Below are 12,970 nucleotides of genomic sequence, written 5' to 3'. Positions count from 1 at the left end.
CTCTTATAGCTCTTGGTCTTTCTGTGGTTCCACCCGCTTCTTCCTCACCTCCTCCTCTCATAAACAACTCTCTTACCCCCGCCCCCCTCCCCAACAAATAAATAAATAAAAGGAGGAGGGTTAAAAAAAAGGGGGGGGGCGAAGAAGGAAAAGGGAGGCAGCGCCAGAGAGAGCGAGGCAGAGTCCGACCCGACAGCCGGCAGCCCGCACGCACCTCACACCATGAGATGGCGACGCGCTCCGCGCCGCTCCGGGACTCTTGGAGCCGCCGCCCGCTCGCCTCCGCCGCCGGTGCTGCTGCTGCAGCTGCTGCTTCTGGGGACCGCGGCCCTGGCCCCGGGGGCGGCGGCCGGCGACCAGGCGGCTCCCGCGGGGGCCTCGGTGTGCTACTCGTCCCCGCCCAGCGTGGGCTCGGTGCAGGAGCTGGCTCAGCGCGCCGCCGTGGTGATCGAGGGAAAGGTGCACCCGCCGCGGCGGCAGCAGGGGGCACTCGACAGGAAAGCGGCCCCGGCGGCGGCGGCGGCCACGGGCGAGGCAGGGGCGTGGGGCGCCGAGCGCCAGACGCCAGCCGCCGCCGGCCCCGGGGCGCTGGGCTGGCCCGCCGTGGACCCGCCGCGCACCGCCAACCGGACCGTGCCCGCAACCCCGGCGTCCGGCCCGGGCCAACCTGAGGAGGAGGAGGAGGAGGAGGAGCAGGAACTGGAGGAGGCGCCCTATCTGGTGAAGGTGCACCAGGTGTGGGCGGTTAAAGCTGGAGGGTTGAAGAAGGACTCGTTGCTCACGGTGCGCCTGGGGACCTGGGGTCACCCGGCCTTCCCGTCGTGCGGGAGGCTCAAGGAGGACAGCAGGTACATCTTCTTCATGGAGCCGGAGACCAACAGCAGCAGCAGCAGCAGCAGCAGTAGTAGCCGCGCGCCGCCGGCCGCCTTCAGAGCCTCTTTCCCACCTCTCGAGACGGGCCGGAACCTCAAGAAGGAGGTCAGCCGAGTGCTGTGCAAGCGGTGCGGTAAGTTGTTGGCGCCTCGGGGCGAGGGGCGAGGGGTGAGGGGCGAGGGGGCTCTGGCCGCGCGCCGTGCGACTCGCGGACTTGGACGGCAGCGGCGCTCGCAGGAGGGGCTGGGTTCCGGTCGTCTGAGGGGAGACTTCGCGGTCCCCACGCCCTCTGGCCGCCGCGCCTTCGGGCTCCGCTAAGCGGTGGAAGCCCAAGTTGGGTCCGCCGGTGGGAGCCGCCAGAAACTTTTTGCTCCCTTTAGGGTTTGGCTTTTGGAGCGGCAGCGTGTTGCTGGTGGCTTTCTGGGCGTGTGCGGATGCTTGAACTTAGCCGTGGCCAGGAGGTGCTGGTGCTTGGCGCCCTACGGAGGCGGCTTTTCCTGAGGGAGGCTTGGGGCTGCCTGGAGTTTCGCGCTTTCTCTTGGCCTTTGGGTTTCGCGCTTTCTCTTGGCCTCTGGAGATGGTCTAGGGTTTGTGTGTGTGAGAGAGAGAGGCAAGGGAAGGGACGGTACCCACAGATGGAGTGGGAGTTTGTGGAGAATTCGGTGTCCAACAGACAGTGCAGGCTGCACCTTGTGAGTCTCTGTGTGTGAGAACTCTATAAAAAAGTTTCGAGGGATTTTTAATTTTGGCAAAATCATCTCAAGAATATCTGTTTTCATAATATTTTGGAGTATGTTTTGGCACTTAAGTGATTCAGAACAGATGAACATAATTACGCAGCAGCGCGTCTAGGTCCCAAAAAGAAAGATGTCAGAAGATAAGTTTTGCAGCCCGTTTTCCACACCCTTTTTTCACGTTTGGCCCCCAAGAGTGTGCTGTTCCCCATGTGGGTCTGGCGAGCATGGATGAGGTTGGCAATATTGGATGATCATGTAAGTTTCTAAGGTAGTCGTACGCGTGTGCCATTCATAAAAATATCTTCTGGGATCTAAATATCTGTGTAATTTCCTGATTGCCATATAATCTCGAACACATAGCAGGGATTCTTCTCAACCCACAAATTAACATGATTACACATCACCAATTCTAACATGCCTAATTGCTCCCCCCTCCCCCGTCTTTATGCATCTGACTAATAGATGGTTGGGTTAATTGAATTTTCACAAAAACTCAGCACCATGCCATACCCTGACTGCCTGCAATACAGAGTGTGTCAGTTCCTCCCAATTTTGTATTCAGTGATGGCCAATTATTTAAATTTCATTCGTGGGGCTGGTGTCCTGCGGTTAATTAATACCTGATGATCTGCCTTTCGTGGTGGGAATGAGCATTGTTCATGCCCGGTGCCCTTACTGTCACCAAGTGCTGGGTGTGCCAGAGACCTGTGAAGGCTGCACCACTCTGTAGCAGAAGCTGTTCACCAGGCGTGGTGCTGCAGGAGCCAGGGAGCCGGGATTCCCTGAGCCTGGCTGACGGCAGTCACCGAGACAGGGCAACGCTGATGGGAGCTCTCCAGTGAGGCAGTATGAACGCTCAGCCTCCCTGGACTTCAGCAAAGCTTCCTCTCTCAGAGAGTCCAACACGAAACCTCCCCAGCCCCGCAGGGTCCAGTTTCTCTCTGGTTTCCATGCTTGTCAGTGCGGGAGGTTTGATGGGAAGGTAGCATAAAGGGGGTGTCATTTGCAGGGAGGCCTAGGATGGGGGTTCTTCACTAGATTTAGCAAGGGGGTACTTGTGCCTTTTAACTAGAAATAAATATTGGGCTTTCAGTATAAAATTCTAAAGAGTCTCAAAAGGAGTTTCGGACATGTAAAGTCCACATTGTATGGAGGAATAATACTGTTTTTGTGTTTTTATGCAGAAAAAAAAAAAGATTCCTTTGAAGCTAGTGGGGTAGTTTTTGCCCTTCTGTTTTCCAGTCAAAGGACAGAGTTAATTGTGGCATGTCAAGAAAACTTGGGGGGTGTATAATGAAGTCTAAGTCCTCATGCATGTAATTGAGTAGATGTGGAAATCACAGAAGTTCTTGCTTGTGGGTTGGTGTGTGTTTGGTGGTTTTAGTGTTGGGTCATTTACAGGAGGATGTTGTGTGGAATCATTAGATTTAGCTGGGGACTGAGGGAAGCTGTGCTGAATTTCTCTTACATTTCTATCAAGAGTGCTTACAGTATTGGAGGGTGAAATTAAACGGTACAAACTGTTTTACATAACATGAAGTTAGTAAGTAAATCCGTGGTTGGAAAACTGAGTGTAAAAGCATATGACCATGTATGTTGGAAAACCTGTGAGTTTGTCCAGTTTTGCGTGATCTGCGTTAACAATGCCACCGAGAATTTCCTGGGCACAACACAGACAACTGGAGAAGAAATATTCCGAGAGAATAGGAGCTGATTTGTCCTGCTTGGGTTCTGTGTGCATCTGTTCGGAAGATTTCGGGGAGAGTAATGCAGCAGAGGGTCCTTCTCTGGAGACGGGAAGCTTCCTTGGGGGCGTGATGGCTGTGGGCAAGCCTGAGCCCTGGTGGTAGGCAGGAAGAGGGATATAGCAAAGTCATTTTGTGAGATCATCCCCAGAGGAGCTGTTTCCAGCTCACTTGTTCTCCATCTGCAGTGTTGTTTCCTACAAGTCACTTCCTACTGGAGAGACAACACGTGCAACAGATTCCCCTCAGGCTTGAGCTAATAGAAGTCTTCCCTGCATTTTATTCTTCCCCCCACTCCCATCTAATATGAACTCCTGGATAGTATCTACATAGAGAGCTTTTTGAAAACTGAACTGTTTGAAATAAAAACTGTTGGAGCATTTTAGAAGACAATGTGAAAGTCCATGGTGTGTTTGCTTTATAGTTCACATTGAAGAAGCTATACTTCCTCGATGTCCATTTAACTTCTTCCTATCCTTTGTTTTTTCTTACTCTGGCTTATTGAAGAACCTAAGATACCGTTCTGCATTCCTCAGAATGAAAAATGATTTTCTATTCAGTTAAATTTCTATTCAAACAATTTGCTGTTTGACGTACTATACTTTTATTGTAGTTACACCAAGCAGAAAGTGATTTGCAGAATGGTGTAAAAATACCTTTGGTAAATGATACCTGTAGCTAGGCCAAGACAGATTGCTTATGAGTTGTGTTCTTATCCTGTCTGAATATCCATGTGCCACGTGACATTGGAATGAAGACATATGCATAGATTGATAATGTAAACATGTTTATTAAATATTTATGATAAGTGACAGCCACTTTTCCAATGTCTTCAATCATTGTTGAATAGTGTGAGTTGACCTTATGGTGTAGTGAAAATGAGAAAATGCAGCAGAGAATCTCCAGTCAGCACTGAATAAAATTATTCTTCATAAAAGCTATCTTAAGGCAGTAGCAATAGTAAAAGATACAGCTTGACTGCTTATATTTCATAAATACACATGTAAATTTAATTTCCCAAGTGTTTGTTACTGCTCTCTTTAAGCCAAATAAATCTTGTCAAAAAACTATACTTGGTTTAAAATACTTCCTTCTGTTGAGTAGTAAGCCTGGGTATGTGTTTATTTATACTTATGTTTAAAAATGAAACAAAGATAGCTCATTGGGGAAAACAGCTATTTAGATTTAAAAAAATAAATTTAAATATCTCAGGATATTTTCCTAGTACTAGGGGTTAGTTCTCATGGGTTGGGAGGGATCAGTAAATCGTTGGAATCCAAGGAAAGCTCTGCTGTCTTAATGTATTAGGTGACACTGGGAAGCTTAAATAGCCATAAGAATCAAAAACATGAGCTGTCTTCCCCTGGCCTGAATATTTTTAGTAAATGAGAGCAAAAGACATGATTGGCCCGGTTATTGCCCTTGTCAAATATAATCTCTTCATTGTTCAGGAAATCTCCTTTGCTTCGATACCAATTTTCTTCCTGTTTTTTTTTTTTCTCTTAATTATAAACACATCACATCACATTCTAAAGCCTATTTTTACATCTTTGGACAACTGGTCAAGCCATAAATTGTCATGAAGACTTTCAGATTTTTATCTTTCCTGAGTAGTTAACAATACTTGGATTTTCAGAGTTTGATTTTTTGATATTCTCCAATTACATGAAAAATTCCTCTAGATAGCTCTTATTGAATGGGTATTTCAGTTGCCTTTATGTAAGTAAATGATATATGAACAATGCAAATAAGTATGTAATTAACATTTTTCCTGGTTCAAACAATTTGTTACTAGAAAAGTAAAATGACTTAGTAAGTTTTGGTAAGGAAATGAAAGCTCATTGTTAAAAACTCTTATTTCTAATAGCAGAAATGGACATTCTCTTAGACAATTTTTAGTGCCTGTGTGAACACTGTGGATTTGTGCTTGTGTAGTTTACTCTGTGCTCTTAAAGGATCAGAACATTTAAGTTCAAGTGATGTTATAAAACAATATGTGGCATAGCTAATTGACCCTGAATTCCCCCAAATATCCGTCACTTTATAAAGCTTGAGCAGCTGCCAAATGGCACACCCTATTTCAGTGTGAAGTTGAATCATTGGAGAATTTACCAATTTCTGGAGAAATCATGCTAGCCGAGAGGTTGTGTTTTCCTATTCAAGTTTGGTGCTGCATGGATTTTCAGCCCAAATGATCTGTAGAGTCTGGATAAGGGAAAAGCAGTTTTGTTGAAGAAAGTAAAAATGGGTTGATTTGTTCCTGCTTGCATGGATCCCATTATTAGGAAACATTCTCCCTTCCCCCATACAGCCATCCTGGAGGAAGACGCTTAAGTGGTAATTTACATTAAGTTTTTGATCTTCAAGAAAATCAGTATTTCTTTCCCAGTGGAAAATGGTTTCCTAGGAAACTGTTCTTTAACCTTGCTTCACCTCATTAGGACATAATAAATTTTATACCTTTTCATACTAACTCAGAGAAACAAAAAATGATTTTTGCTTCCGCTTGGATGATAGAGGAGATTTCCTACCATTCCTACCTCAGGGCTTCCTGTGCTCTCTCATCTCCGTTTCCCTTTCAAACATATGGTCAGGGGAGTCTTAGGAAGTCTTAGGGAAGCCCTTAGTCTGTGGAAAAAGGATTGCTGTTCCTCACTGCCTCAACTTGCCTTCTCTGGACACTGGGGAAGCTGCTGGACATTTGGTAAGGAAATGAAAGCTCATTGTTAAAAACTCTTATTTCTAATAGCAGAAATGGACGTTCTCTTAGACAATTTTTAGTGCCTATGTGAACACTGTGGATTTGTGCTTGTGTAGGTCAAGATGTATCACCTGGCTACTTTCCACGATTCTCCCACAAAGTCCAATGCTCCATCCTTACGTGTTCACCCCAACATGCAGCAAAATACAAGAAAACAGCTCAGAGTGGTGCAGGAGCCAACTTGACAGCCAGGTTTGGGATGAGCCAAGAGGACCCAGAAAAGGGGGTTGTTGCTTCTCCTTTTTTCTCTGCTGTGCCAGAATATGTGAACTGACCAGGCACAGGGAAACATGCCTAAGGAGGGCACTGCAGTCTTGGTAGTGGTATGCCATGCCATAGATTCAGTTTTTGGAGGGTTGGATGTGGAAATAGGTGAAGAACTTTCTGGTTGCTAAATTTGAAAGCCCACAGCAGTGTTACTATCTCACTTGGTGCTCTCTAATCTTGCAGTGAAGCAATGGCAGTTAACAAGTGCAAGAACAGAAAGAAAGTGGTGGTGGTTTATCAGTCATTGAGCTGGTGCTGTTTTGCCTCTTTGATATTAAAGCTTCTCTTTATGTACAGATTAAAAACCTGTTAATAATTAAATAAAAATAGAACCACCTCAGCAGGCTGTACAATGAAAATCACTGTTCTAGGCTAAATTTAGAAAGGAAAAAATTCCTTCTGATTCTTAAAGTCTCTGACATAGGCAAATGAGTAGTGTTTGGAGCCATTTCCTATTGAGTCCAGATTTCATCCCCTTATCGCTCAGTCCTCACCTCTTGATTGACCTTGGACTTCAGAGAAAGGTTATTTAGTTTTGTTAAACTTCTTTTTCCTCAATTGTTTTTAAGTACTACTTACTCTTTATAATCTGTAGCCCAGTAGTGGAAAAAAATAGAGATATCCTGTATTGTAAATGCTTACAGCTACTTAAGACACTGCATCTCGCCAACTCCTCACCTCTTTTTTGGGCAGACCTCTACTAAGATTGTGCCAACATGTTTTACATACTTTATCTTGATCATTCAGAAATTCTATGCTCTCTGTTGATCTCTCCTCACTGGGATTTAATTCTTCTGGTACTATAAGTACTTCATGTTGAAATTTGATTGTTGTAAGTGAAGATGGAAAAGCACTACTCGTATCTTAAAGAAATAAATGTTTGGCTGGATGATTTTTAAAACAGATTCTCTTGTATATAATGCCACGTCAGCCCCTTGTTAGACTGCAAATAGGATGGCACCTATTTGTCTTGGTTCTGATGAATAATGGTATCCTTCCCCTTGACTTTGTCGGCCAGGAGGCACCACGGGGGGGTGGTGTGTTATCAGTGGAGTAGCAGATGCAGCAGCAGCATTTCTTCCACTGCGGGGAGCATCCTGGCTGCCCCTCTGTATGGGAGGTGGTGAGCATCTCCTGGGGAGGAAATAGGTGGCTGTGTTTGCTTCCTGTAGAATTTTGTTAGTATCACCTCCCAAGGGTGACCCCTAATATCACTTAGGACTCTAGTCGGACTGCTAGAATGGAGGAGTTCTGCTCCAAAATAGCATACGTGTTGGGTTTGTTGTCCTGTTGTCAGCACAGAAAGCCTGCACAGGCTCTTCGTCTCGGCAAGGCCAAGCAGGCACTTTGAGATGTACCTTTCCTCCATTGTCATGCCCTTCCACATGGATTGCTAGTACGTAATCTTCAGAAATACCGATAACTTATCTTTTGCTGAAGTTGGAATTACACTATAATCCCTAGCATTCTGGACTCTAGTCTTAGAATAATGACCAGTTTTTAGAAAAATTATGCTCACTACAAGTTACTTTAGCTATTTTCAAGTGTTCCGTTCAGTGACATCAAGGAGCTCAATCACTGTGTAAACGTGCAGATTTTTGATTCTCCCATAGTGAAACTTTAGTCATAAAATATAAGAGTCTCTCCAGGTAGCCACCTTTTGGCTTTCTGTCTCTGTAAATTTGACCTCTATTATGTACCACTTGTAACTAGAATCATGTAGTATTTGTGCTTTTTTGCCTGACTCATTTCACTGAACGTAATACTATTTGGTAATTGTGAATAATGCCTGTGTGAACATGAGTGTGCAAATACCTACTTGAGTCCTTGCTGAAATTTTTTTCTTGCAGTGTTTAACCAGACATGGAATGGCTGGGTGATGTGGTAATTCTGTGTTTAATTTGTGAACCACACACATTTTTACAGTGATTGTACCATTTTACATTCCTGCCAGCAGGGTGGTAGGAAGGTAATTTGAGCCCTTGTGGTTGTAATTTCTCCATGGTATCACCAACACATTGTTTTTGTGTTTTGATATAGCCATCATAATGGGTATAAAGTGGTAGTGAACACTTTTTATGTTTTTATGCAAAGTAAGTATCTCTAATTACACTATTACTAATAAATACTCAGAACGGGTGTTCGTCTATTAAATAGACAATTTACATAGCATTTAGAGTCTGAGTCTGAAACTACCCAATGATCACATTAGTATCTGAAAACACATGTGGTGGGGTGTGAGAGAGATTATGCCAGACAAGTCTAGGCTGTATTAAGGAGCTTGGTGATAATAGGGGCCACTAGAAATGACCAAATGGCAAGTCCAGTGACAATCCGGTCTGATCTAAAACCCTGAAAGGAACACATGGTCATTGCTATGAACCCCACCCACTAAACTGAAGACCTATGTCCCAGCTTCCCCAGCGGTATAAGTTACACTAAGAGACATGCAGTGAACAACCTGGACACACAATGTTGCAAGCATTTACCTTTTCCTGACTTCTGTGTCTATATTCCATTAATGTTAAGCCTCACCTCTACTGGAACTCTCCAAAGTACACACATTAAAAATACAAAGCGTCTTAGCATTAACATCTTTGGAGATGCACCCAAACGGTGGACAGAGTGTGATGAATACAGACACACAGGAAGCATCCTCAGGGACCACCTGCCCTTGGAATCTGTCTGCAGGAAGCAGAGAGCAAGCAGGTACTGGGGAGGCCAAGAGTTGGAGTTTCAGAATAACACAAGCACGCACCAAGAGAGAGTGAGCCTGCTTGGCATAGGCCTTTATGGTGACTTGTGAGAGTAGTGGTTCTAGCTGATGAGAGATGAATATCACAGGTGAGCAGAAAGGACCACATAAGTGAGACAGGTGTGACTTTCAAGGTCATGAGCCCGAATTAGCTGCCTAGGACCACAAAACACAGGAAATAGTGCCCAATGGTCGTTATAAGACTACTATTATACTACTACTATATTATCAACATAATACAAACAGGTACCTTATATTTAGACTGGTATCAGAGCCCCTTAATTGATTTCATTTAATCATTCATCTTCCCTTTTTCCCACATTTGTCTCCTGATTTTCCTGTGTTTCTGTGCTTTGCTCTAGTCCTTCCAATAAGTACCACACCAGAGGCTGGGTCATTCTAAAATCTTTCCCCTCCTCTTTCTGGGCCAAGTCTTTCCCTAGCTGACCCTAGCTCATCAAATTCCGTTTTCCTCTTCAGTTTGAACCGAGTCTCGTGTTTCTCATGTTACTGTTTGAATCCTTTGGGTCAATCTACCTGCTCTGTGAACGGGCCATGTCCTTCCTCACTCTCCTATTTTTACGTATGCTACTTCCTCTCCTTGGGTCTCCTCCCCTTTTCTGCCTGTGGAAATTCCACCTTTTCTTTGAGGAGCATCTCATGTTGGCCTGTGTCCATGGCCATCCTAGTGGTGCTTCCTGCCAGACACACTCTCAGGAGTCGTGGACATGCTGCCTGTGGGCCCTGTGAGGCCCACAGAATCATCTGGTCTGGCCTTGCCACAGTAACTGCAGGCAGGCTGAAAGTGTAATAAGCAGGTTAATTTTACAGTGATAATTTTGTATGACCTGTGAATGACATCATAAATAAATGGCTCTTGGCAGGAAAAATGCTCCCTATACCTCTCTAGCCTTTGAACGTACAGAACTTCTTTAAACTTTTTATGTGGCACCATCACAGATTTCCCACATTATTTTGTGTGTTTTGTAGTTTATAAATTTAAAAATTTTTGTGTTTCCTGTTATAATTGGTATGTAACACTTGCACAGTGGTATTTCAAGAGATGTATTCAGTGTGCAGGGATCAAGTCAGCTAATTAGAATTTCCATTTTCTTTTGTGTTTCTCTTCTACTTGTTCATATACTATTTGTATTTTTAAATTAGTGTGTGTGTGTAGTTGGCCCCACCCAGCAGGCCATACCATTCCTGTGGACAGACACTAGCAGTCTCTTTATTCACAAGTCAAAAGTAACATGACCTCAATCAGAATTCTTTCCATTCCCAGCTTTGTAATTTAGTAACCTATGTGGCTTTAGATGACTTATATTTTACTTACCTCTGTAGGTCTTATTTCGAATTTCTCCTTCATTAGCTAATTAAGATGATCTTCTAGGATCCTTCAAACTAAGTCTCACACTCCACTAGGAAATGACCCAAGCATATAAACCATTTCTACAGCTCTTCCAGGAGCTTTTCTCTGCCTTTCCTCTCATTCAGTGTTTGTCTAAGGAAGTGATCGTGGGCAAGAAGTTGTGAAAGCTTTTAGATACTTTTGAAAGACTGGGAGCTAAATGAGAGAGAACCCTTGAGGCAAAGTACCCCCTCTGCTTGCTTCAAATGCCTGTGCCTTCAATGCCTGCTGGTTCATTTTGCTGAAATGTTTAAAATACTAGCAGTTACTTGTTTGCATTTACATTGTGTGTCTTTGAAATGGTAAAATGTGATGAGTAGGTCAGTTCACAAGTTTAAACTTTTTGAACCAAAAAACTCCACCTCTTGTTGTCATAAAATAAAATGATGTTGACTGTTTCCTATGAGTTTAAGGTTCTGGTTTATGTTTCAGGTTCTAGAAATTGGTGCTTGACTGCTGAAATGGTCAAGGCCAACTCAGAGGGTAGGGAGAGCTTGGTTTGCAGCAGGTGCCTCTAGTTCTAAAGATGGGATTGAGAGGCTTACAGGGCTTGCTTTCTTAGCTTATGGTTCTTATGGTTTGGGCAAGAAAAAGATACATTTAACCTTTTATGAGTAAAATGAGCAATGGAGAAACAAGTTGTCAAGTCAGGAATAATTTGGTTTGACTTTTTAAATTGCTGCATGAAGAGACATTGGCAGCTCCATAGTGTTGGGGCAGCTGGGCAGGAATCAGCCAAGCCAGGTGCATTTTACATTTTAGTGCTCAGTGTCATCTCTGAGACCCTGGGGAATCCATGCACTGTGGATTAAATTTTGTGTATCAGTCGTGGCTCTTCAATCCATAGTCTAGGCCAGACCTGTCTCTGAGCTCCTCAGAAAGCAGATAATGCAGATACAGTATGAACATTTTATGTTAAACATATTTAACAGCATCTCTTCTTTCTCTTTAGTCCATGTGTGCATTTGTATTCTAAGAATGAAATAATTATCACTACTACATTTACAATCACCACTGTTAAGCTCTGTGGCTTTCTTGATCAATATTTATTCTGTGCTATGTCTAGAGTAGCAGGTACTGGTATAAATTCGTTGACTCCCCACCTCATAATAGTATCAACTTTTTATTCGGAAGTAGATACTTATTTTCCCCATGTCAGTTTCATGGCAAGATCTCACTGATTCTATATCCTTAACACATCTCTGATTCCTTTTCCTACTCCAATTCTCTTGTTTCTGGTAGTTCATATTTAAGTGGGAAGGGTAAGATCAGATTAATTTATAAATAACTTGTAAACACAACGGCTGTGGGCAAGAGGCTAGACAGAGGCTTGCTGGGCAAGCCCCCTGGGTGACAGTGGTGCAATCAACTAGGGTCCCTGAATACAAGCCCTGTGTGCATTGGGCATTGGCAGGGCCTGAAGTCACCAATGGTGTGGCATTCCTAGATAAGAGACACTGGTCTCGACTGCTCTGGTTTTTAATTTTGCTCAGAGCCAAGACAATGCTAATGATAACGTAGACTCCCTGGGAAGATCTTCTGTCCAGCTGGAGCCTTTTTTTCAATCCTAGAAAAACCAGCTGTCTGCAATTCCGACAGGTTGTTGGTCTCCAAGACATGCAGGCCTTGCAGTAAGTGCATGGGAGAGGGGCCCATGTCACTGCTTCCATTTCAGGGTTTGTAGGATAGGCGCTGAGAGGGCAAGAGCTGGACAGCAGGTCCAAGGAGGCTGCTGGGGCTGTGGATTTGATAGGAGCTATTGTAACACCTACTTTATTCTCTTTGCTCATGGATTCTCCCCTTCTTATATTAGTTCTCTATGCTGAAAAAGAAAAGGGCATACTAGGTCCTTATTTAAAACCTGAGTTGCCATTTAGATAAAGTGCAGACTAATTAGAATGGAATGCAAAGCCTTTAAACTTCGGTCCAAAGTGTTTTTGTTCAGTTACTTCTACCTGGAAGTGTGGACTGTAGCAAATGGCACTGTTCCTCCGTGGAAGGAGCTGGCTTTAGAGCTCTAAGTATCTGTGTATTTGCCCCTTTTCTCAAGAGTGCTTCTCTGCCTTTGCATCTTTAACATCCATTGCTCCAGCGGATGCCCTTCAGAAGTGGGAGTGTAGCTCTATGATGATGTACTCTACCGTCTGATTTCATGTGGCTATGCTGAGTCATGAGAGTCATATATTCCCGTTTCCTGGCAGGCAATTTTAGAATTGAATATGAAAATGAAAATTTTAGGAAATAATGTAAACAATCAGATAGAACTGTGGCTAAGAGATTTGTAATATATTGAGCGTTATACTGTATGTCTGTAATCAATTTTTTGCACATAAATCTCATCAAGAGATAAGAGCCTAGACGTTGCTACAAAACCTCATAGATTTTATTCTCTACATATTTGGATTATTTATGTTTAGAATT

The 12,970-nt window shown here is 43.8% G+C and overlaps 1 protein-coding gene across 1 annotated transcript in view; it reads left to right on the top strand.

The window, feature by feature from the left end:
* Positions 1–222: 222 nt before the first annotated feature.
* Positions 223–12,970, top strand: part of NRG1 (neuregulin 1) — a 1,043,202-nt gene continuing 1,030,454 nt past the window's right edge. Inside the window, exon 1 of the mRNA XM_040994206.1 lies at positions 223–1,006. Within this exon, the coding sequence (XP_040850140.1) occupies positions 223–1,006 (784 nt within the window). The remainder of the gene's footprint in view (positions 1,007–12,970) is intronic.

The sequence above is a fragment of the Ochotona curzoniae genome, unplaced genomic scaffold, assembly GCF_017591425.1.
Source record: "Ochotona curzoniae isolate NIBS_2020 unplaced genomic scaffold, NIBS_Ocur_1.0 contig_899, whole genome shotgun sequence".
In the NCBI taxonomy this organism is placed as follows: Eukaryota; Metazoa; Chordata; class Mammalia; order Lagomorpha; family Ochotonidae; genus Ochotona; species Ochotona curzoniae.
This window is presented reverse-complemented; position numbering and strand designations above follow the sequence as displayed.